The sequence below is a fragment of the Festucalex cinctus genome, chromosome 15, assembly GCF_051991245.1.
Source record: "Festucalex cinctus isolate MCC-2025b chromosome 15, RoL_Fcin_1.0, whole genome shotgun sequence".
In the NCBI taxonomy this organism is placed as follows: Eukaryota; Metazoa; Chordata; class Actinopteri; order Syngnathiformes; family Syngnathidae; genus Festucalex; species Festucalex cinctus.
The window spans coordinates 10091731-10118247 of record NC_135425.1 but is presented as its reverse complement, the minus strand read 5'-3'; the positions used below and the strand labels follow the sequence as shown (position 1 = coordinate 10118247).

General features: G+C 41.2%; 1 protein-coding gene across 10 annotated transcripts in view; it reads left to right on the top strand.

Moving 5' to 3' along the window:
- Nucleotides 1–26517, top strand: part of cacna1bb (calcium channel, voltage-dependent, N type, alpha 1B subunit, b) — a 179606-nt gene that overhangs the window by 107125 nt on the left and 45964 nt on the right. For 7 of the 10 annotated variants that reach the window (XR_013278744.1, XM_077497715.1, XM_077497712.1 and 4 more), the window contains 12 exons: nucleotides 2565–2637; nucleotides 2931–3048; nucleotides 4484–4551; nucleotides 5099–5205; nucleotides 6794–6856; nucleotides 7530–7571; nucleotides 10065–10769; nucleotides 11940–12124; nucleotides 12381–12510; nucleotides 14366–14495; nucleotides 14650–14709; nucleotides 14851–14957. Coding sequence is in view for 9 of the 10 variants with exons in the window: in XM_077497715.1 (XP_077353841.1) it covers nucleotides 2565–2637; nucleotides 2931–3048; nucleotides 4484–4551; nucleotides 5099–5205; nucleotides 6794–6856; nucleotides 7530–7571; nucleotides 10065–10769; nucleotides 11940–12124; nucleotides 12381–12510; nucleotides 14366–14495; nucleotides 14650–14709; nucleotides 14851–14957 (1788 nt within the window). In the remaining variant the exon portion in view is untranslated. Of the gene's footprint in view, nucleotides 1–2564; nucleotides 2638–2930; nucleotides 3049–4483; nucleotides 4552–5098; nucleotides 5206–6793; nucleotides 6857–7529; nucleotides 7572–10064; nucleotides 10770–11939; nucleotides 12125–12380; nucleotides 12511–14365; nucleotides 14496–14649; nucleotides 14710–14850; nucleotides 14958–20290; nucleotides 20312–26517 lie in introns of all 10 variants that reach the window. The other 3 variants (XM_077497716.1, XM_077497721.1, XM_077497718.1) reach the window with 3 other exon arrangements.

Below are 26517 nucleotides of genomic sequence, written 5' to 3'. Positions count from 1 at the left end.
CAAATAAAAAAAATCACGAAAAGATATTTTTAAACAAATATATTTCCTTTAATTTTGACCAAAAAAAATAGCACAGTGACTCTTCAATAGTCTTAACGGTCAAAATAAAACACAAAAATGCTCTTTTAGTTTAAGATTCACAATTTTGAAGTATTTCCAAACCGGTGAAGTTTTGGTGAAAAACAGCTGCAAGCTAGCGCCATTTACCGGCAAGGAGGAGTCACTTAACGTCTTCCCCCTCTGCCATTGGTCGCTTGTACTCGTCTGCGTCACGAGTACTCGAGTTCTTGAAAAAAGGCTGATATCGGCCCGATACCGATACCTGGTATCGGTACTCGCCCATCCCTAGCCAATAGGATATCTTAGATCGGCATGCAGTGAACATGTCACATACCAGTGAATGTCGTGCACCAGCAAGACACAAGATGCTGCATCCAAAATCCTATATTAGCGTTGGAATTAATGGTATCAGCATGTTACTTGTGAGTAGTCACTGATACCGATACCACCAATGCAGTATTGGCACCTCTGCCGATACCAGTATCGGTATTATTACTGTTTTGTACATCTCTTCATATCCTGGTTATTGAGAGAGAGAGAGAGAGAGAGAGAAAAGTCTGCATGGATATAATATATGCACTCAACATGCACACACCCGAACATGCATTTATCGCATGATCTTCTTGAGAGGAAGAAGCAGGCTGCAATTTGGTGCTAATGGCCAAAGTGGTCTTGTGGTACCAAAGTGCACCACATCCTCTCCTCATTTTTACACACTTCTTTTCATCCCCACATCTCGCACACATATAGAAATGTATGATGTCTGATTCAGTCATTTTTACAACTTTAGAATTAAGGCAAAATGGCAGCAAAAAAGCTATCACACTTCCAAGTGACCTCCAGGCAGCTTTGACATTACTGAACTCTTTCTGTAATAGAGGCAGTGGGAAATTAAGCAAAACTACATATCGCCATCCTTCTGTAATAATGGTCTATCTCATTCAACTAATTCTTTCAGAAAATACTCGCACACAAAACTGAACCGAATGACATGTATTTATTAACTCATTCACTCCCAGTCAGAAAAGGCTTTTCGATTTCATTTCATGGAGAAGTCTCCTAAAAATTACGTCAATATTCCAAGATTTTTTCCTCCCTTTTCAAATACTGGAATGGGGCCATTTGGCCCTTCGCTTACATATTGATGTCTTAACGGTCATACGCTGTTGACATGTAAATGCGGATGCAATTGTCTACACAGACATTATGCAGGAATGTAGCTGAGCTGAGCAAAGGTGCTGATTAGGCTGCCCCCAAATGGACCCAGGTGTCCCTTTGTTATTGTTGAGAAGAGGCAAAATGGAGAATTTGGCTGAGTGACCAAAATGAACCAGTTGTATTCTTACAGTCACACTGCAAGAAATATCAAATTTTCCCGACAATAAAATTGTATGTTTGTCATTAATTCCTGCTAACTTGTTTGTTGAAAATAAGACATTCCTTACTATTTATGTGTGTCTTGTGTATGGTATAATAATATGTACCGGTATGTATGTGTAGCTGGTAGAAAATGTAGGACTGAATCTATATCAAATAAAAAAAAAAATGAGCCTTTTGAGGATGCTCCTTTTATCAGCATGGACAGGTCACCTAGGAGAAATGGTTTTCGTCTGTCCCTGAGCTTATGGCGCTTTCATCCAATATATTCCATCAAAACCAGACAAGACCCGAAGACAAAATATGTTTGCAATCCCCTATCTTGGCCCCAAAGACCCCAACATTCCAGACATTCCAGCATAATGGCTGTGGAGTGGCTGCATTTTCATATGATAGGTGGTTGCTAAAATGTTAACGTTTGGATTAATGCAAATGTATACAGATTAGGGGTGTTAAAAAAAAATCGATTCGGCAATATATCGCGATATTACATCGCGCAATTCTCGAATCGATTCAACAGGTGGCCGAATCGATTTTTAAACATCCAATTATGATGGAAAATTATTCAACAAAACATCTTACTTAGGGTTAGACTTCACACTTTAACTCATTCACTGCCTTTGACGGGAAAAGACGTCAAATGATGCAATGCATTTTTGCTGGGCTGGCAGTGAATGTGTTAAGCATGGAAGAATGTTATTAATTGAACATTAAGCCTTAATATTTTATTTCAATGCTGTTCAAAGATGAAATATTACAATATGAAATATTAAGATTGAAAGATTACAACCTGTTTTTTCAATACAGTGGCTCACAGTGATATTTGCATTTTCATACAAATCTTACAGTGTACATGTACAAGTTTACTGATTAGTATTTTCTAAATTTGAGTAAAAAAAAAAAAATCAACAACAACAATCGACTTATAAATTCGTATCGGGATTAATCGGTATCGAGTCGAATCGTGAGGTATGAATCGTGATACGAATCGAATCGTCAGGTACTAGGCAATTCACACCCCTAATACAGATCATTTGGCTATAAGTGGGGTATATGTTTCATGTTTCAAGTGGGATTCAACAAACCAAATATGTTGTCACTGTTAACGTCTTTCTGCTTTCATTTAGATTTAACTTTGAGGATGAAACACCAACAACAAACTTCGATACCTTCCCAGCAGCCATCCTCACTGTGTTTCAGGTGGGACAGCCCGAATATAAGGGTGGTAACAAACACACACACAGGCGCACACGCAAACGCGGTTCATCTCTAAAATGAGAAAATCTTGATTTAATGGAAGCTAAAAGATTATTATCAGTCATGTTAATAAGAAGAAATTACTGCCCTGCGTACCTTTTTTGCCTCCTGACAGCTCACTTATAATCCCTTAATTAGCCTGTGTTCACAAGCTTTTATGCTGCGAGCCAATTAAATTCAGCACAGTACTCGAACAACCCAAGTGTCATTCATTGGAATTGTCTTGACTCACTCAGATTTTAACCGGGGAGGACTGGAATGCGGTGATGTACCATGGCATCGAGTCACAAGGAGGTGTCCGCCGTGGAATGTTCTCTTCCGTCTACTTCATCGTCCTGACACTTTTTGGAAACTGTATCCTCTTATTAGAAAACTCATTACAAGTGTGAAGTTTAGTGGAGGTGTGTCAAGGGTTGGAACTGCTTTGCTTCCTCAGGGCCTGGATGGATTGCTATCATTGACAGGAAAAATGAATTTGCAAGTTTGTCAAGAAACTTTGCAGAAAAACTTAAGTTTTTTAAAATCTGTCTGCCAAATGAAGTTCAGCACAGGATGGGCGATGAGTGACAGTGACTCAAAGGACAGAAGTAAATCAATAACAGGATGGCATCAGCAGAAGAAAATATAACTTCTGAGTAGCCGAGTCACAGTCCTGATCTTAAACTGATTGAAACGCTTTGGCATTACCCCAAGAGAGTGGTTAACACCAGAAATCTAAAAAAAAAATATTGCTGAATTGAATCAGCTTTGCAAAGAGAAATGGTGCAAAATTACTCCTCACCGTGGTAAAGGTTTGATCTGCAACTAGGAGAAAGTTTGTCAAAAAAGGTCAACCACTTGAATCCAAAGATTCACATTCTTTTCCATCCTGCACGGTGGTGTTTCTTTGTTATGTTCAATAAAATCATGGAAAGATATACTGTAACAGTTTGAAAGGTATTAGTTTATGAAGAGTTAGCACGTCCGCCTCCCAGTTCTGAGGACTCGGGTTCGTGTCCAGGCTACGACCTTCCTGGGTGAAGTTTGCATGTTCTCCCTGTGCCCGCGTGGGTCTTCTACGGGTACTCTGGTCTCCTCCCACATTCCAAAGACATGCATGGCAGGTGAATTGGGCGCTCGGAATTGTCCCTAGGTGTGCTTGTGTGCGAGTGGATGGTTATTCGTCTCTGTGTGCCTTGTGATTGGATGGCGACCAGTTCAGGGTGTACCCCGCCTACTGCCCAGAGCCAGCTGAGATAGGCTCCAGCATGCCCCGCGACCCTTGTGAAGAATAAGCGGTCAAGAAAATGGGTGGATGATGGATGGATAGTTTATGAAGACCGTTTATTGTGACTTAGATGAAGATCAGAACACATTTTATGACCAATTTAAATAATTCCGAAGTGTTCATATTTTCGTACAACTGTTTTCTGTAGTCTCCGGAAATTTGAACTTCCTCATTTTTACCAAGACATTTTCTACACTCCTGCTTTGAACGTTTAGTGCAGGCCATTTTCAGCATGGCTGTGACCCACTGCACAAAGCAAGGTCCATACAAGCATGTTTACGGAAGAACTTGACCGAGCTCTGCACTATCAAGCACCTTTGAGATTGAGAGCCAAGGCCCTCTTCAGATAAGTGTTCTCTGACCTCACAAATATTCTCTGGATTCATAGATCAAATTCCCACCGAGTGTGTCTACGGTATCTGTTTCAGGGTTTTGCTTTTGGATATGCCCTCGCAAAATGTCTTAAGTGTAATCTGTCACAAAGTACGTCCATAGTTTCTCCTGAGTTGTGTTGTTCCTCAGACACCCTACTGAATGTCTTCTTGGCTATCGCTGTTGATAATCTTGCAAATGCGCAGGAACTGACAAAGGTAGGTTCAGGCATGCTATTCTAACATAATACCGTATTTTCCGCACTATAAGGCGCACCTAAAAGCCTTCAATTTTTTCAAAAGCTGACCATGCACCTTATAATCAGGTGTGCCTTATATATGGATCAATATTGAGCTGCAACAGGTCTCGCTGTCAAGACGCTATCCATGACCCTGTACGATCGATGACACGCATGCGCAGAAGATCCCGTCATCTTGGATTGCAAGCTAATACTAATACTTTACCTCAGAGAAAGTAATAAAACAGCTGTTTATTGGGAGTAAATTGAGTTGTCAGAAAGCTGGTTTGTAATCTATTAATAAAGTTTGACTGACCTATCTGACTGTTTTGTTGACATTCCCTTTAGCGCAGCACCATCTAATGGATGCATAACGTAACCCCAGCCTCTACTGTAGCGCCTTATATATGGAAAAAGTTTGAAAATGTGTCATTCATTGAAGGTGCGCCTTATAATGCGGTGCGCCTTATAATGCGGAAAATACGGTACATACAATTGCAATGCGTAATACTGCCACTTGGCTAAAGGATGAAGAAGAACAGGAGGAGGCAGCCAATAAGAAACTCGCTCTGCAGAAGGCTTTGGAGGTGAAGGAAGTCAGTCCCATGTCAGCAGCAAACATCTCAATAGCTGCGTAAGTATCGCTGTCTCATCTCTCTCATACTATCATTCTCTTACATAACCCCAACGAAACTTGGCATTGTCAGTGTTGCCATCCTCTTAGTCCATCTACTGAAATTCTGTCTGAGTTTGTTTACTCTCATCTACACCATCTAGGAGAGTGATCCTTTTTTGACTATTTCACCCCTCAGACCCGCCCTGTTCATCTTTACAGCCAGTTAAGAAAGCAGCAGACAGTGCTACTCACCCCCACACATTGGGCAATTCACTATACGGACTCACTGTGATGTGATCTCGGCAAGACTGTATTGTGCTGAGGCTCCCCATACAATATATTGCACTGTATCATTGTTTTATAACCCACAAATATAGAATGTTAGTGTAGACATAGTTTGCTTCGCTATTTCATCCACAGTTACATATGGAATTGTACATATGGTTATGTATTAGGGGTGGGAATGATATATATATATATATATATATATATATATATATATATATATATATATGTATATATATATATATATATATTTATTATTATTATTATTTTTATTTATTTTTTATATTTTTCTGATGCATCTAAAACAGCTACGCGAGACAAAGGCTTGCAGATTCAGGATGTGAATTCAATTTTTCCCCCACATTTTTAATGTCTTTCGACAGGTAGGCAGGCAGGCTTTTGTTTGCATAATCATTTATCGCAACTACAGAATATAGATTTCTCTATTCTTTTGTAAAGTACCCAAAAAGTAATACATTTGTAAAACTTAATCACAGAAAATATCATTGGAAGTTAGCTTCTGACATTAAATCCATGGGAGCAAATTAAATGTTGATTTGCAGTATGCTCTAATAGTACAATAACAACATTTGACTTAGTACAGTAACAAAGTATTTGCACTCTTTTACATTACAAGTTTTGTAATGTCAATTCTCTCTTTATACCAATTGGATCATTGATCATTACAGAGACACACACACACACACACACACACACACGTATGTTATTTTACATGTTGAAAAAGATAAGACAAGATGATGTTTGGCCCACAGCCTCTCCTTAATTGTTAAGTACCTCACAAAGAAATGAGAGTGGAGAAAACACTGGTTAGCTGCTTTATCTCTCCCTTAAACCATAATCACTGTTACATTCATGTACATTAACATCCAGTATTCTCTAAATGTTTGAGAGTGATTAGTGTGCTAACACATTGTTGAGCTGGCTCATAAGCAATTGTTTTTGTTTGAAATGTACTGTTTTTGTTTGCAAACTTGGGGTTTCATTGCATGGCATTTTCTTGACAAATTCAGAATAGAATTCCAATCAGGACTTTTTTTCAAACCATTCAAATTGTTGCTGTTACAAATTAAAATTTGAAAATGTCTTTGGAATGAAACCCCTAACTAGTTTTCAGGTTCAGTTTCTGCTTTTCTAAAAAATGTGTGCTTACAAATTAGTGATGGTGTTTGCAAAGTAGTAGTTGCACAGATTTGTCCTTTTGAGTAAATTCGAAGGGAACAGGTGGACAGACTGAGGATCCACCTTTTCCCTTCATATTTGTGTCTCATTTTTCTTTTGTTTTTTTGTTCTGCATGTACAGTTTTGTAAAGCAAAATCGAGATGCAATCTCTCGCAGGTCGTCCATCAACAGCATTCAGTCACTGTGAGTTATCACTCTCTGTTTACAATATTCCCCTCCTTGTCGCCTCTCCTCTGTCCTCCCCATTCAGACTTAGTACCTTTTCTAATGAGCGTGCTCTTCTTTTTCACTGGGGCTCCACAAATCCAAATTGTTGTCTGTCTTGTCCTTATTGTTGGGAAAGTAGATTGTTATTCAAATATCTCTTACAGAGCACACTGCTACCAAAATTTATGATCCTTACAAATGCCACATTATTTAAAGGGGGGAAATAATCTTTACAAACAGAAAAAATGTATAGGCCTAACACAGAAATCTGCCAAACACACATTTCTGATCTTTTGGTTTAATATTTGAAAATGATTTTATGAACTACAACACTGTCTGCAGTGAAGCCAATAGCTTGCTTATTGCCGTCTGTGTAAACATAAGCATTGCTGTGTGGTGTGTGAATGTATTTCGGTTAGAATTTGCTGGCTGTTTGACATCTCTTTGAGACAACACAAAACAATTTGATTTATATGCTTTGTGGTGTCTTAAATGTATCTCTCATTAAGAATTTTATCCCTTCAGTGTCTGTCACTTTCCTCTCAGGGAAATACAAGTTGTGTGCGTTGCTAAAGTGCGTGCGTGTGGAAACCTTTCCTTTGTGTCTTCTGTCTGTCTGTTCTGTGTATGTCTTCTGTCTGTCTCTTAGGAGTTATAGTATCTACTCTACCCCTGCCCGACGAATCTTGAGGTACAGGTGACTACGTGGAACAAACTAACTAAAAAGTACCATATAAATAAATTATTTAGACACAGCGAACAGATTTTCTTTGGGGGGGATTAGATGGAAATTTACGGAGCCCCTCTGGTGTCAGGGTCTGAATTTTTATTTATTTTTTACTAATCTGTACCCACAGTTTACTAATCTGTACCCACAGTTTAGCAAACCGTACCCACGGCTTACTAAACCGTACCCACGGTTTAGCACTTCTGTGGCGTTATGTAATACGCGTGCGCACGCAACGTTCGAGTGGTTGCTTGACAGCAGTATTAGCAGCGAACGACTGCTTTTTTTTTTCTTTTTTTTTCTTTTTGTATTTTAAGCTGTCGACTAGTTTTGGCATCTTAACGATTCGGATGACGGAAATATGAAGCTTCTTTAGCCAAGTATGGCGTATTAATTGCGGAGCACAACAAAACACGTCTGCATTTCAACAGCCTTCAGGCTTAACACGGAAGTAAAAGAAAGAAAGAAGAAAAGTGTTCGAGTGCCACATTACACATCAACTGAATACATTAGTCTACAGTTTAAGATGAAAAGAAGCAGCCGTTCGCTGCTAATACTGCTGTCAAGCAACAACTCGAACGGTGCGTGCACATACGTATTACATAATGCCACAGAAGAGCTAAACCGTGCGTACGGTTTAGTAAACCGTACGGTTTACTAAACTGTGGGTACAGATTAGCAAAAAACAAAAATCAGGCACTGACACCAGAGGGGCTCCGTAGAAATTAAAGAAAAACATCAAAAACACATGATTAATAAAGTCAAATTTCACATATTTGTGTCTTCACTCATATTGTTGCCATACATGTTGGATACAGGCATGCCATGTCTGTAAAAGTTGACATAGGTTATATTGTACATTGTATGATAACTGGAATGAACATGTTCCCAAAATGGAATCATAACAGATAAAAGAGAAGGCAAAACAATGCTCGATAAGAAGAGATTGGCTTGCTTTCAGAAAGCCATGAACATTTCATAGAGTGGACTCATTATTAGAGCAGCAAATACTGTTTAAAAATTCTTTTCAATGAAGTTCCCATTGCCATGTTCCTTATTTAATATGAGCCTACTCAATCCAGTTAATGCTTATCTCAGTAGTCTTCAAAGACACAACAGGAAAATGTCTATTTAAAGTGGGGGATCTGTCAAATGCAATTTAAAATGAATAGTTTAAATGTTTTTACTTTATAGCATCATCTAACTTCTTCGTGAATAGTTTATAGAGTATTTGTTTGAATTAAAAATTAATATTGACTGTGTTTATTTTTTTCAACTCCCCTGTCTCACAGTTTGTCTCATTAGAGTGAGAATGAATGATTCTCTGTCACTTGGAAAGTCTTGACTTTAAGGCAATGCTTCTCAATTATTGTTTGGTATGCTGCCCTAGGAGGAAGAAAAACTTTCAAACACCAACCCACCACTTTATTCTCCACTGCAACTGTAAATAGTATAATTTGTCTATAAAATTGCTATGCTTATACAGAGCTCCATTGCCACCTACTGTAGTGGATGTGCAATTACACTTTATTCTAGCACGATTTAAAAGAAAAGAGAGAGAAAACAAACAGTACTTACTCCCTCCACCCCCCATTTGAGAAGGAGTGCCTTCATAAGAATAATGGGAGTAGAGATTGTATACTGTATTTTTTTTCTAGAACTAAAACAGTCCTTGTTTCCACACCATGCAAAAATGCTGTTTGTGATGGAAAGTCCATTACTAAAAGATGACATCTTGACTGTTCAATTATGTGGACATCCTCTTCTAACAATAGCTATGGGGACTCATAGTCCAAATTTTTCCAACCAGCTAAAGGGAATTGTTTTTGCTTTCAACTCATAAAAACCTCAACATGAAATACTTACACCACATTACATTTGACCCTGAGACAGTAAATTACAATATTATATTATAGGCTGTGGATCTGTCTGGGCAAGAGGAATGTCTAAGAGAAAGTGATTTGTTTTCATGAGTAGACTTGTTTGCTGAAGAAAGAGGGATCACCAAAATTGCTGGTGAAAATGGAATAGTCAGGTTATACCTCTGGAAAGATCTGAGGTGTTTTCATGACTATGGCATCCTGGGTGTGTATGTGTATGCACTGTAGTTTGGATCATTATATGCTCTCATTTCACTGCATTCTGGTTTTATGTGTTTTTTGCAAAGTCTGAACCTTTAGCAGCACTGTTTACATTTCTGCATATTGCAGTACATAAGCATGGTTAGTGAAAGCTATCATGATGGACATTCGTTCTCGGCATCACTGATCATTCTGTGACATGCTTGTAACTTTGGTTCTTTAGCAGTTGATAATAATAATTATGACTTTAACATCAATAATAGAATTTGACCTGGCTTTAGGAGACCAAAATCTGCCCAAACGCCATGTTTTGGAAAACATCTAGATGACACTGTGTTAATTGTGACATTTCCATGTGGGATTGTTTTGTGTCTAGCAAGGAACAGCAACGAACAGCCAAGACCATGTCAATATGGGAACAGAGGACCAACCAACTGAGGAGACACAACATGAGAGCGAGCAGCGAGGCTTTGTTTAACGAGCTCGACCCTGAGGAGCGCCTACGACTGTCCTCTGTTCTTCATCTCCATCCCGACATGATGACTCACCTGGATAGGCCACTTGTGGTAGAGTCCAGGAACAGCGACCTTCCGAACAGGCCTCCCGAGGAAGGACAGCAAGAAGGCACGGGGGACAACTTCCATTCGCACACCAGGAAGCACCACCGCCATCGGGACAGGAACGGCGAGGGCAGGGATGGCACGACGAGGCATCACACCCATCACAGCCGGAGCAAAGATCACAACAGCAACGGCGCTCAGACTAAGGAGAGGAGAGGGGAGAGTAGCCACAGTCGGGACGAGGGGCAGAGGCGCAGGCGGCATCATCACGCGGGCTCCCCGGAAGAGGAGCTCTCTGATGTGCGGGGAGGAGGGGAAGAGAGAGGGCATCGCCATCACCACTCACACCGTACGCCAAAAGAGGGAAATGGGACATTAGCAAATGGTGCCCATGGAGAGCGCAGGGGCCGGGGAAGAGGGGGGGAGGGGAATGGAGAGAGAAAAGGACGTTGCTCTCGGATGGTGAGAGCTCAGTCCACTCTGGATGCAGATGAAAGCAAAAAGTGCAAGAAAAGTCATAGGTAAGGCCCCAGGTAGTGATGGCTATCATGGAGATGAATGGCTTTGTCTCATTTCAGTATGTTACCATATATGTTGGCATTTGTGGTTCACTCACTGAACTTTTAATTGCTGGACTATAGCCACACACATTTGACACCATCTGAAGCAAAAAAAATAAAATAAAAATCTTGGTCTCATCAGACCACAGTAATCCTTGGCCTTAATCTGCATGTCTTCAGCAAACTTTGTGGGCTTTCTTTTACATGATGTTAAAAAAAGACTTCCTTCTGGGACAACAATGTTCAGACAATAAGAACATGTAATGTTATTAATAGCTGTGAAAATCTAATCATTATGGTTATGGGTGAAGCTCATTGTATCCAGTCCCCTTAATATACTTGATCTCAATTGACTGCATAATGCTGCGTTCTCACCAAAACCGAAAAGGCGAACTGGAACACTTTCTTCGCGAGCGTTTCATCGCGTAGAGTTTTTGGAACGATTGCCGCTCATTCGTGCTTTCGTGCACACCGGAGCGGAAGAGGCATGTTCCTTGGTGAACAAGGACCGTGGAGCACTTTAGCAAGTCAACAAAAAGTGAGCACCTCCAACTACTTCTACTTCTTTCCTGAGACTAAACAGCCGTGGCACTATTTTCTCCTTTTTTGAGGTACGTGATAGCACTTTCGCTTTTTTGGTGACAATCTGGCAACCGGCATTTGTGCTAAAAATAGCTTTGGCATGGATGATAAACACTGCTGCTACCTCGGTACAGTTAAAAAGCAAGTAAACAGACTTATCAGCACTTCCTTGCTCATCATTCTGACCCGGCTGGCCGTGTTGTTGCACTCGGGGTGACAATAGGCCCATACTCGAAGCCGATTGGCCACCGGGAGGCGAAATGCGAAAAAAGTTAAATTTTTTGAACTTCTACAAATATGCGAGTGTGCGGATTTTCGTCACAAATGTGCAGATTTTCACTGCTGCGGACCGCGTTCCAACACGCCAAACGCGTCCTCCGCGCCGCTCCACGCACATTCGTTCCAGTGCGCGCGAATTCCATTGACTACAATGCAAACGCGCCGCCGAAACGCCTTCCCCCGCTTTTGGTGTGAACTCAGCATAAAGTTGAAGTACCTTAAAAATGAGTACATTGTCACCTCTGATAAGATAAACATCGCTTTCCGCAGGGAGATGCAGTCTGATGGAGACGAGGAAGTCCTTGCCACCAGTCCTCTGAGTCTTGGAGACAAGCAAGAAGATGCTGATAACCAAAAGAATTCCACAAGAGCCAGCCAGGCCGGCCTTAACAGCAACACTATTCATATTCCTGTCACCATAACTGCACCACCTGGAGAGACCACCATCATTCCCAGTGAGCAGAACCTTCACATTATGCACATCAATCATTCTAATAAAGTATTAGTATTTGTCACAATGGAAATGAACATGGGGAAGAAAGGAATACTAAGACTAAACGTGATGGCTATCCGTGCTTTGCTTCCTTGGCTGAAAATCAGACATTTTGCAAGCAATAACTACTTGTACAGTATTCAAATTATGGTTTGTCCTTCAGTTGTGTGCCCTTTGAGATATGATAACTACAATATGCATGTATTTTTCCACACTAGTGAACAACATTGAGCGTGGTAACTTCGGCGTCAGCGAGGAGAAGAAAGCTCTGGAAGACGACGATGCCGGCAATAGGCCTCGACAGATCCTCCCCTATAGTTCCATGTTCATCTTTGGACAAACAAACCCGTAAGTCATTGGGTAATAGCTAGCATGGATTTTTTTTTTTTATTATAATTTCTAGAGCTTGAAAGCTTTACTAAATCAAGAAGTCATATCAGTATATGAGTTAAAATATAGGCAATGAAAATCTTCTTACAGCATAATTCTAGTTAAAATAATTAATTCTAGTTAAAATTATAATAATTACAATAAGTACAATAACAAATGAAAATACATAATAAATAAATAAGGTCATACGCATATTTTTGAAAAGTCTTAGATTATACAAGTGTATCTAAACAATGTCTTATGACTGTTAATGCAGGATATGAGACCACAATATCTGCAACATTATTATAGCACCTAGTCTCCTTAACTCATTTACTCCCAGCCATTTTCACAGAAGCAGTCCCGTTCGCTCCCGGCTGTTTTACTGGATTTTGACTGATTTTGCAAGGCCCACAGAATATTGTGTTCTATTGCTATAAAAACATGGAACCCATCAAAAGAAAGATTAAAGTCTCTTCTTTCATCAAGAGAAAAAAAAGTATGTTTCTATCTGTTCCCGTTTTGCAGCAATTAGCATTAGAAGAGAGCTAAGTTTCATCAGTTTTCACAAATCTATTTACAATTGTAAGTAATTTAGCTTTTTTTCTACATGGCCCTGGTTGATCTCCTTTGCTCTGCTGCCACCTGCTGGCCTTTTGTGTAATAACTACCATTTCTGCAACCGTTCTTTGCAGTTGAGAGGCTGCATCAAAGCCTTCTGTATGCTCTAGCATAAAAAAACAAAAAAACGTATAAGTACGTCTTTGGGACACGTAGAACATAAAAAACATATTTATACGTTATTGGGAGTAAATGAGTTAAAATACAAAAGTGTGATTCTCCTTGCTAAATTCCCTCTATGCTGATGATACGGAAGTATGGAACTGCGAATGTGGAGTAAACATTTTTGACTGACAAATACATTTGAACATATTTGCAAATAAGTTTATTAAAGATAATTACAGGTGTGTGAAGTTATGAGTGCACTGTATGGTGAGAATGGGTGGATGGATGGAATTGTTTTATTTTCAGAAGATGAAGTTGACATAAAGATATGTGCATGTGAATTTTGGTGATGATTCATAGTATTTTTGTGTTATACCACATTTAGCTTTTGAACATTTGCAGTTGTGCTCATAAGTTTGCATACACCATGGATATGTAAACTTTCAAGCACATCTGTAAATACGTTTTGATAGTACTTGCGAATACAAGTAAACATACATGAAAATATGTTGAAACGTAGTATTTGCAAATACGTTCAAATATACTTGTAGGCTAACTGCTAAAAATATAGCATTTATCCCTTTAATGCCACGAGGTATTGACCTCGTCCATGTGCATACGACTTGGCATCATGGGAAAAAATACCAAATACCAAAATACTAAATCATTAAAAAAATAAATAAATAAGAATGAACAATGTTTACTTATGGACTTAATTTATGAATGTATTGGTATAGTATAGGCCAAATAATAAAATTATAAAAAAAAAAATTATATATATATAATATGTTTTTTTTTTTTTTTTACACTGTTAGTTTTTAGCATTTAGCCTAGAAATGTGTTTGAACGTATTTGCAAATATTTTTGAATATACTGTACTTACAACTACGTTTGCCAGTAAAAATGTTTACTCCACATTGGCAGTTCTACGCTTCCATCTGATGATGCTGCATCTTAAGTTGCTTTATATTGCCCGGTAGGTATCTTGACAAACCAGATGAGTCCTTTGGACTGCGAGGGGAACGCTTATTGTTCCGGCTTATTTGGGATGCATGCCACTCGAACGAGCTGTCTCTTATGCTAAAATTCCTTGTGTGTGGTGTCACAGGGTACGGCGGCTATGTCACTACGTGGTCAACCTCCGCTACTTTGAAATGTGCATCCTGATGGTCATTACCATGAGTAGCATTGCCCTGGCAGCTGAGGATCCTGTGCAATCCAATGCGCCACGCAACAACGTGAGTCAGATGTTATATTATATTTAATATTCTGGTGTTGTGACCAGTGACTTCTTGTTGAGAAGAGTGCAAAGTTGACAGGGCTTGACATCGAGGACATGGCCTGTTCACATACTGTATCTCATAACTGTCATTTCCGAACTCTGTTTTGCAGGTGCTGAAGTATCTGGATTATGTCTTCACTGGAGTGTTTACTTTTGAGATGGTGATTAAGGTAACAGATCTGTCAAAATAAAAGCAGACTTTCTTGACATTTTGTTTTAGCATGTTTGTTTTCCTTATTATGTTGGGAATCAATCAAAATATCTGTCTTTGCATTATTTAATTTGTTTTTATGACTGTGTTTATTCTCAAGATGATTGACTTAGGACTGCTCCTCCACCCTGGTTCCTATTTTCGTGACCTATGGAACATTCTTGACTTCATTGTGGTTAGTGGCGCTCTTGTGGCATTCGCCTGCTCGTAAGTCGTCTTCTTTAATACTCTTGCAATGTTTTTTGTATGCATCTACAGTAGCCTGTATAACTTGGCATAAATTGGCCAAAGTCAGACCTTCGTGCTGCAATGGGATGATTTAGGAACACGATGTCAATATATTCAACGGAATGCTACATTCAGTCCCCATGACCGCCGTTACAGGAAAACCTTTAACTAAGCAGCAGGGTTAAGAAGTGATTTATTTAAAATTAAAATGAACAAGAAATGTGAAATTATGTATTTTAATATAATTTTAAAATATTATTAACTAGCCTTTAAAGGCACTGTCTGCCAGTTTCACTCCGGAAAAGGCACTTTTTAAATACAGGATCTAAACAATCAAACTACTTCTCAACTTGCATATCAGGGCTTGTCTTCATCTCTGGTGGTGAGTTCGTCCTAAACCCGCAGCCCCCCCATCCTGTGTTTTGCCATTTTGTGTTTGTTTTGTAAACAGCGGGACGTTTCTGTGGAGAGACAGTGTTTACACCCCTCCAGCCAATCGTAGAGCAGGGGGGTGGTGTGTCGCAAAATGGGCGGGCGAACGTGTTGGCTTTGTGACGTCACTCCCGCGGCAATTTGAAAGCACGCACGGATTTATTAATTTTTTTCACTCACTCACTCACTCACTCACTCACAGAAGTTTACATGTGTGAATGAGTGAGTAAAAAAAAATAAAAAATCAGTGCGTGCTTTCAAATTGCCGCGGGAGTGACGTCACGCAGCCGACACGTTCGCCCGGCCCCGTTTGCGACACACCACCCCCCTGCTCTGCGATTGGCTGGAGGGTTGTAAATACTGTCTTCCCGCAGAAACGTCCCGCTGTTTACAAAACAAACACAAAATGGCAAAATACAGGCTGGGGGAGTGCGGGTTTAGGACGAACTCACCACCAGAAATGAAGATAAGCCCTGATATGGAAGTTGAGAAGTAGTTTGATTGTTTAAATCCTGTATATAAAAAGTGCCTTCTCCAGAGTGAAACTGGCAGACAGTGCCTTTAAAGTAGAAATAATGATTTTATGTTTCGTGGTAGATATTATTCTTCAATCAAAATCTTGAATGTTTAAAATTGGTGGCGACCTATTCAATTGCGTTAGGTATTTGAACGTTGTGCACAAAGATGCACACTGTGTGATCATCCCATGTTAGATGTGCATCAGTCAGAATTATTTGTAATACAAACCCCATTTCCAATGAAGTTGGGACTTTGTGTAAAAACATAAATAAATACAGAATGCCATAATTTTCAAATCATGTTCAACCTATATTCAACTGAATACACTACAAAGACAAGATATTTAATCTTCAAACTCAGTTTGCATTTGATGCCTGCAACAAACCACATGTGCTACATCACCTTTCCTTTGAACAACACACTATGGGGTATATTCACTAAGATGACGGTAATAGCGCAAAATATTGCTCCACAACTGCACCCGCAGTCTGCGCCCAGTTGCCCACCTATTCACTAAGGATATTGCTCTAATCATATCTTGGCGCAAACACGCCCACAAAACTGACTGCTTGGAGCAAATTTACACCTGATTTACCACACATGGCAATGGATTTGCGCCAAGAACATGGTTGTTATAGTAACAGTTGCGAGAAAGAGGACATTATCAGAAAATACGTAAAAATGATCGTAAAATGCCTCCCCGCCATTTACGATCAGCCCGGGTTACGTTATGCGTCCTAAAACAAACATAGAAAAATTTCCCCCTCCCTCTCTCTCTCTCTCTCCTCTCTGCGTGAACAACCAGAGAGCGACGGTGCACCGTGCCATGCACTGCTGTCATGATCCCGGGATCGAGGTTGCGCTAGGTTAATACATGCTTTCCAAAAACTCTGTGTGTACAAACTCTGTGTGGCTATTTGCACTGGCGTTAGTCAATTAGTCTCATTTGCACTGGGTATGCAAATTACCTATTTTGCATACGCGCAAATAACACCGGCGCACCGTGGCATAGTCTGGTTGGCCGCACACTTAGTGACGGATTTCCCCATCTGCGCGTGTTTAGTGAATTAGGCGCTACCGGATTGCTCCATTTTTAACGGTTAGCGCCGTGCAAAGGTGACGCAAACCTTTAGTGAATGGGCCCCTATATGTGTTTGGGAACCGAGGTGGATTTCTTTCCCATTCTTACTTAATGTACAACTTAACTGCAGTTGCTCAGCACCCATGCCACGGGCACTAACAGACCCGCAATCCTGCCGACTTTTACCCTTTGTCATGTCCATGATTTCCAAAAACAATTTGAAATGTGGACTCATCAGACCACATCAACTTTTCTACTTTTTGTCAGTCCATTACAAATGAGCTCAGTCGCTGTCTGGCTATGACTTTGCATGGTAGAGTTGTGTTTACTGACAAAGGCTTTCTGAAGTGTTGCTGAACCCATTTGGCAATATTTGGGCAAAAATGGGCCAGTTTTTAATGCAGTGTCATTTTCCCAGATTCTTTGAATGTTTTGATGATATTGGGGACTGTAGATGATTGAGAAACAATTTTCTTAAACTGCTTTACTCGTTGCTCACACAGTTAGTCAGTGGAGTCTCACCCAATGCTGGCTTGTGAACAAATGAGCTGTTGGGGAATGCAACTTTTAATACTGATTCGTGACACTGACTCACTTGTTTCTAATAAACTTGTGGAATATTCCAAACATTTCATTTTGCATATACATTTTTTTAAGCATTCTTCAACTTTCCCAATCTGTTGCCTATGTCCCAGTATTTTTGGAATGTGTTGCAGGCATCAAACTCAAAATGAGGCAATATTTGTGAAAACGGTTACAGTATATTGATTAGTTTGGACATGAAATATCTTTGTAATTATAGTGTATTATATTCAATTGAATGTTGTCAGAAAAGTATTTGCAAATAATTGTATTCTGATTTTGTTTGTTTTACACAATATCCCAACTTCATTGGAAATGGGCTTTAGACTTTGACTTAGACTTGACTTTATTGATCCCTTTGGGATGGCTCCCTCTGGGAAATTTACATGTCCAGCAGCAATGAGAACAGATAATATAAATAGAAAATAATTCAATCAATCAATAAATACGTTTTGTTACACCAGATTGAATTTATAATGATGATAATAAAAATAATTAAAAAATAAACATTTCTGTTTTGCTGCATTTCTAACATTTCTCAAAATAATTCCAAGGCCTTGAAAACAGAGTTAATGAGCCCCTTGAAGCTCATACGGACATGCAATTTGGGTCTCACAAGTGCAAAGCTGATTTCCTTATTCTCTTTCATTCTTTTCTGTTTTCACATGTCATAATGCTCCCTACAGATTTTCACCTTTTATGATCTTTTTTTTTTTCCTGTTTTCTGTCACTCTGCTTTCTCCTCCAACTGTAAATTGATGTCTTTTACATGTTGCTGATTCTTGTGTATTTGTCCCCTTTTTTCATGTTTTTTCCTTCTATCCTCGGTTTCTGCCTTGGATTGCTTTCAGGAGCCTAATGGGGTAATGCCTGAACTTTGAGTCTTTCAGTCTGTGCTTGTCTGTCCCTGTTTGGATCGTCCGTTTTCCTTCCTGCCCATCATTTACAGATTTAATCAATTTATCTTCTACAACCTCACAGCTGAATGAATGTTTCTGTCTGACTCATATCAGTAACAACCAGAGATACTGGCACATGTGTGTGTTTGTGCTATAAAAGAGAGCAATTTACCAGTTTTGCTTTTATCTGATAGTGTTGGCAGCATTGACCTATTGTTCGTATCGTTATGGCTGAGGCAAACATTTTAAAAGCTGAGGCTTTTATAAGAGCATAAACGTTGCTGAAGATGCAAAAGATGAGTGCTCCATTTAGCATACAAAAAGTCAATTGAAATCTATTAAGTACCATTAATATGAGTCAAATCATGCATTTTCATAAACATTCAAACAAAGTAAGTGCAATTTCCGGGTTTTGTCAGTATCTCTGTGACTACTAATGCACGGCCCTGCCCTCACATAGTGTCATTAGTAAGTCTCTAATTGACTCATGCAGGTTATCAGACGCACACATTTCCTCTTCATTAACCCGTCTCACAGTCTCCTTTCCTTTCCAGCATTTGGTCGCTCTGCTCATCATCATTTACCTGATCAACTCATATTTATGATGTAACAGGCTGTGTTCACATTGCAAGACTTCAATGATATTTCTGACCTGTGCTACTGCAAAACTATCGTCCAGACCACAGTTATCTAAATTGGTTAAATATGTTTACAGACTCATGAGCAGCACATAATGAGAATTTAATTTACAAAATGTGTTTTAACAAAACAATTTGACAATCAAAATAAGCACAAAGAGAAACATTGCAAAGGTTAATATTGAAATGTTAATTTTATCAATTTATTTAAAAGCCCTTTTTTTTAAATTTATCAATTTCTTTTGTAAGTTATTTCTGTTTGTCTAGTGTACTTATCCCCAAATTATTGTACTACATACAGTCACAGTATGTTTCTAACCAGCTTATCCATGAGTCAAACTATTTCTTTAACTCTTTGACTGCCAAAAATGTTTAATAACGATTAGTAAAATCACGATGTATGCTGCCATAAACGTGAAATGACGTAATCTGTTTTTTTTTTCTCCTTCTTCTTCTTAAATGGACGGAGCAATGTCTAAGTGCAGCGCTGCCTGGTCAATGGGTTGTGGAATCAAAAACAGCACCTAACTATGGCCAGCAGATGGCAGCATTGTGTCTCTTTTCAATGGGCTGCTGGTGCATGGAATTACAATGAAATGTGACGGAATTTGATGGAATCTGATGAATGCTCGTAATTGGCGAAATGGCACTGTGGAGTTTTTTTTTTTTTTTCTTTTTTTTTCAGAACGTGTGGCAGTAAAAGAGTTAAAAAGTTGTGTGGCGTTTAGGAAGTGCTAAAGTGAAAAAGTGTCTGCCAACTGGATGGTGACATTACATAGTAAAATAAAATCTAATTTTCTTCATTCTTAGTTGCAGTGTGAAGGTAGTCAGTCATGCTGCACATGCTATTCATTCACAGTGTCCTTCCGTTGTCAAGTAATTCAGGTCATCGTCTTTACCCATTGTCACCATTTCATTTAAATCACACATTTCATTTTTATCCACTTGAACAACTTCTCATCTCTCGTCCCTTTTCAATCAACAGTATGATGTCATCATTTAAACAACCACAGCTGTACATTCACAACATATGGTTATCGGCTTAAAATTTATTTGGCTTGAATGTCTTTTGTTCCATCCATTTGCTCTACCTTTGGTTTTGGGGGTTTTGGTGTTAATTCATTGTGTGTTTGTCTGCTTATCATTGCTTTTTCTCATCAGATCGCAACAAAGCGTGGCCAGGTGGGAACAGTCCTTATCTATCTTTTGCCTGTCCACACTCCTTTCCCTTCTTTCCTCACACATGAAGCAAACAATGCTTCTCTTATCCAACTCTTCAGATGTATTTTTTGTTGGCCTCCATCCCAAGGTGCTTGGGATATGACCATGTGTCCCTCTTCCCTTGTAGAATAAAAATAGCTCATTTCCCAATATTTCAACATCGGGATAAGAAGACAATATTGGGAGCTCCTTTTCCTAGCTTTCAGAAGGTCAACATGCAGTTAATTTATTGGATGAATCTCAGTCTTCATTGAAGGTTCTGACTCGAGAAACAAAATGTTATGTATTTTGAATTATCATGTGTGTCAGAAAGAAAAAAAAAAAAAAGAAGGAAGGTCTGTGTTTACATTTATCTGTCACTGTGTTAATAGCAATTTTAGCTGTCAAAAGTACTCAGAATTAATACTGGTGAATCCTCAAAAGCGTAAATACTTGTAATGGTATACATCTGAAAATGAGTGTTTTCGAAAATTCCCAATTTTAATCATTAATACAAACATGTAATGATTAAATCCTGTTTGCCATTTTACATAATGATTCATATGTGCATCCCATTTTACGGAGGCATTGATGTTCTCTGAGTAGACATCAACTCAGGAAGGCTCCCACTCTGAGTGATGACGACTTTACATACCTGGATCCTAGATTCTTTGAGTAAACACTGCTGACCTTCTGAAAGCTATTGGGAGACTGTTGTTGCCATCTCTGCGTGTTAAGGTCCTTCAATAACAAGAGCTGGCATTGTCTTTTCAGCTTGCATGCCCGGGTAGTTGAGTAATGTGAGCATGAGAAGTGCATGTAGACTGTGGCTGAGGGAGAACCACGCTTCTCCTTTTCTCTGAGCCTACAGTACCTTTGAACCATGTGTTACAACACGTAGAACTACCATCTTTGTTTGAGTATTAACATAGTGTTGTTTGTAGGTTTATTGTGATAGTTGATGACGAATTTGAGGTACGGGGTTGGGGTGTTTTCATTATTTACATGTCTACATATTTACAAGTATTTTGGAGCAGTCAGGCCAATGAGGAAAGGTCAGGTGGCATAAACGTTCCACTGTCAATGTTATAAGTTACTGGGATGCCACCTGATGGAAAAATAACCTTCACTGTGATAACTTGGGTTGTGTGATGCAATGCAGTGCGCCGCCCGCTATGTTCCCAGTGACCCAGAACTACAGTACAAAGGAAATGGAAATTTAATATTCGCTGGGACAATTTCGCCAATCAAAACTAGAACAGGAATTGGTGGCGGTCGAAGGTGCAATATTTGTTTCTCTGCGTATGTCCCGCTTGGCTCCGGCCAGTATCTCGTCATAATACCACAGATATTGAGATACTCTCAAGGCCATGAGCATATTGATCCTCCCTGCCCTACATGCTTGTCATTATTAGTATATTTTGTTCCTGTTTGTGTTTTATGTTTTAATAACCCTAATTTTGCTGTATTTGCATTCTAAAATAAACACGAGAAAGAGGTCAACAATTCAAGTGTTATTAACATATAGTCAAAGCAGGAAACAACTTTTAGAAGATTAGGCTCAACATCACATTTGTAGGTTAGCCAAAGTTCAAAAGCTTTCCAGTCCAGTATTTATCTTTTTGTGTGAGATACACAATCACAATTGGCTTTAGGGACTTTTATGTTTGTTTTATAATGTTTTACTGTTATTATTTGACCAAACCCTCTGAGAAATTAAGTGAAGATTTCTGTTTTGAAGAAAGCACGCAGAACACAGATTTGTTGAGAGTTGGGCTCACCTTGGAGAACTGTTTTAATTTCTGCCCCACCAAACTGGAAATTATTCAATGCTTAAATACTCGCATGCAAAGATATTGGCATCAACAACATACGTGGATCCATAATATTGATTCTGCAACTTCATGTGCCTCAGTGGACGTGGTTCAGGGAATGCTAAGCTAACAGTTGGTACAAGATATAACACGATAGAGCTTCTACAGATTGATCATGATTGTACATTGTAGTCAGGTATTATTTACAATATTTTTTTATATATACTCCCATGTAAAATCCATGTAGTCTTATGTACTGTATGCTAACAGAGCAATCAACGTGAGTACAAAAAATGTTTTTGGCAAATCCATAAGGACTGCCATTTCTCTTGTGGTCAAGGTATGGTTTCAAATAATAATAACTGAAATGCTAACTTGCTAACAGTTTGTAGCCAAAGACACGTTGACAAGAATTTTTCATTGTGTCCTGTAGGCCTATAGTCGGATTCCTTTTTTTTTTTTTTTTTTTTTTTTTTTTTTTTTTTTTTTTTTTTGAAGAGCTCAGAATTGTTCATTCGGTAGTCTTACCGATTCAACGTCTTGTCATCATTGCTCTTTTTTTTTTTTTTGTGTGTGTATGTGTGCGTTTGCGTGCGTGCGTGCGTGTGTGCGTTTGCGTGCGTGCGTGTGCGTGCGTGCAAATACGTATAAATTTATACTCATTCATTCACCTAAAACCTTATAAATATCCCATTACCCTTCGCCTTAACCAGGTACTTCAGAATCTTGCCAGAGTCGTGAGATTTAAATGGTCAGGAGACCAGAGAAAAGGTCAGAAAAAAAAAGAAATAAAGAGAAAAGAAAGGTAAATCAAAGTGACATCCAGCACCGACCAAACACTTCCTGCCTTCCCCATGATTACAAAATCAAAGTCTTACGCCAACCCCGGAAGCCTCTAAATTCCAGCAAATTTAGCGAGATCTCAAGAGCCCAGAGGAAAAACTAAAGAGAGGAAGGAGGGAAGGATCGATAAGGCAGAGTGAGATCAATAGAAGCCAGTACATCCAATCCATCAAAGTGAAGTCCAGCACCAACAAGACCCCTCCTGCGTGGTTACAAAACCGGAGTCTTATGCCAACCCCAGAAACCTCATACTTCTAATAAATTAAGATCTCAAGTGACCAGAGGAAAAACTAAAGAGAGGAAGGAGGGAAGGATAGATAAAGCAAAGTGAGAACCACAGACACCAGCACCAACTGATTCAAGGGGCTGTGGGAGGGAGAGGGTACTTCTGTTGAGTTTCAGTAGATGCTGGTGCGACGGATCTGGCATGCATAAGGACCACCACCAAAGAAAGAAGCCGTCAACCGCGGTCCAGCAAAGCGAGCATCCCCCCCCCCCCCCCCCCCCCCCCACCCGGAATCCCCAGGCCGCGGCAGCACCAAGGCCACCCCCAAGCCACCCGAGCGGACACCGGTCGGCGAGCCGACCCAGACACCCGGAACACCCCCGCCCCAGCCCCGGCCCACACCCCCGAGCCCAAGGCCGCAGAACGAGGCCCAGCGGGCCCCCACAGCGCCCCACCGGTCCCCAGCCCCCATCCCCCCACGACCCCCCCGCACCCCACCCAAACCCGCCATCCACCACGACCCAGGCCCCACCACCCCCGACCCCCAGACCCCCGAACACACCCCGACCCCCAGCACCCAACCCCCCACCCACCCATACCTCCACCCCCCCCCCCAAACAAGCCGCCCCCCCCCGACGGCCGCCACCCCCCCCCCCCGCGAACCCGGCCCCCCGCGAGAACCCCCCACCCCCCTCCCGGAAACCGGCACCGGGCAGCAGCGCAGAGAGGGAAGATGTGCCCACCCCACCTCCAGCCGCGCGAGATTTGCACAGCGGCGGGAGGGGGGAAGCAGAGGAGGAAGCACCAGGGGAGAAGGCGGAACACCAGAACACCGAGCCCGGTGGGGAGAGGCCCCGGTCGTCACGCCAGAGTACTAGTGACACCTAACCCTGTTACTGAGTCCGCCAGCTCGCCGACTGGCGAGCTCTACCCTTACACCGTGAATGTGGCCCCACCCAGTGTATATACAAGTGTGTGCGTGTGGTGCATTAAAATTGGGAGCAGGTGAGTCGGAGCAGAGGGAAAAAATTTCCCCTACTCCGACACACCCGTATCCCCCCCAAAAAAATGAATATGTATATGTGTGGTGCATTAAAAAAGGGAATGGAGGGACAAAGTGGTGGGGCAGGGACCCAAATGGGGGGGACCACAGCGCTGCCAGGCACTGCAGTCCATCCCCTCTGATGGCTCCCCGCCCCAACTCACCCCTCCCCTTGGATGTGAGGTGCATTAAAATTGGAGGGGAGTTGAAGGGTGAAGACGGTGTTTCCACCCTTCCCCACCCCACCAAGAAATGTGTTGTGTGCCCTATGTGTATATTTACAAAGTGTATAGTGCAAGCTAGTGAAGTGAGTAAGAGGAGCGACCAGCGGGGCCTCACCCAACCCGGCGGGTGTAGGTGACACGCCCGCCCCCCAGCACCCCCACCCCCTGCCGCCCCCCACCTCATCCACCCGGCACCACAATGGGCGGACAGCCAGCGCAGCAGGGCTACCGGACAGCCCACCGGCCACCGGAGCCCGCCCGGGGCGCCAGGAGTTATACCGGAGTGGGGCAGGCCCCAAACCCCCGCCCGGCCCCCGGAGCCCGACGCCCGGGCCGGGGAGGGAGCCCCAGGCCCAGGGAGAGGGAGGGGGAGGGGCCGCAGGGCAGACAGGGAGGGGGGGGGGGGGGCGGGGGAAGCGGGGAGAAGACGACAAGAAGGCGAAAGGGCGGCTGCAGGGCAGGAGGCGGGGGGGGAGAGGAGGAGGGAGGGTGACAAGGGAAAAGGGACCGGGAGGCAGAGGAGGATGGGCGGGAGGAGGCGAGGAGGGAGAGGCGACGGGGGGGAGGAAGGGGGAGGGGAGAGGGAACCACGGGGCCCACCGGAGGCCCACCCACCCCGAACCGCGCCGCCGGGCACGGAGCAGCGGACCGCGCCGGGACGGCACCGCCCCGGGCACCAGGGGAAGCACCCCAACACCGCACCCCACAGGGGGCCCAGGGAGCGGCCAAGACGCAACCGCCACCGAGCAGACAACGGGGGGGGGGGGGGGGGGGCAGAACCACCCCCGCCCGACCACAGGGGACGGCGTCAAGAAAATTGACTAATTAGCATGCAGTAACACCAAGTGTTGATGCTTAGTGCCCACTAGAAATAGATCTTAAGGAGTTATTGAGTATAGTGTCGTATAGTGTGGTATGCTCGAGCCCACTAGCAGCAACTAGGTTCCTGACTATATAAAAATAAAAACAATCAGATACAAAATACCAAATACAGGAGCAGCGAAAACAGAAGTTGTAACGATGTGGTGGCTCTCGTTAACAGGCAGAATCTTGGCAGGATTAAGTTGCCAAATTGAGATTAAAATATTCTATGTACAAAGACCATATTTGTTTAAATCTTGATACTTGATTTTTATTTAAGGCAGAGATTTTTTCCATTGAGATATAATTTATTAGTAAGTTTAACCAGTGGTCGATATTTAGAGATTGTTTATTTTTCCAATTGACAAGGATTATTTTTTTAGCAATAGTAAGGGCTATAAATATAGATTGAGATTGTTTACATGGTAGCTCAGTTATTGTTAAGTCACCTAGTAAACACAATCTTGGAGATAAAGGAAGCCTACAGTTTAATATATCAGCGAGCTTTCCCAAGATTTTAGTCCAGAAATGCAGCACTGGAGTACATGACCATAAAGCATGAAGATAAGTATCGGCAGTGTTTTGTGAGCACTGGAGACAAATGTCGGAGTCAGAGAGTCCCATTTTTTTCATCATATATTGTGTAATATATGTTCTATGAAGTATCTTATATTGGATAAGTTGCAAATTTGTCTGTTTGGTCATTTTAAATACATTTTCACAGATTTGGGTCCAAAAGTCTGGTTCCGGAACTATAGACAAGTCTTTTTCCCATTTTAAAGTCGGTAAATACGTTTTATTTGTGTATAAAAATAACTTATATATTTTTGATATTTTCTTTATTGTTGTTGGAGAAAGCTTTATAATATCTTTAGCTAAGACAGGCAGTTGGAGCGTATCCTGAAGTGTTGGGATTTGTTTCTTAACCATATTTTTAACTTGCAGATAATGTAAGAAATTTCCCTTTTTTATTTCATATTTCTGGACCAAGTTTGTATACGATATAAACTTATTATCTGAGAAAAGATGATGAAGGTGTGTAATTCCTTTCTGCTCCCATAGGCTTAAATGGAACGACTGATTATTAAGTTGAAAGTCGGGGTTATGCCAAATGGGAGAGAGCCCACAGGGCGCCAATTGGGAGTTTGTAATTTCTAATGCCTTCCACCAGGCAGTCA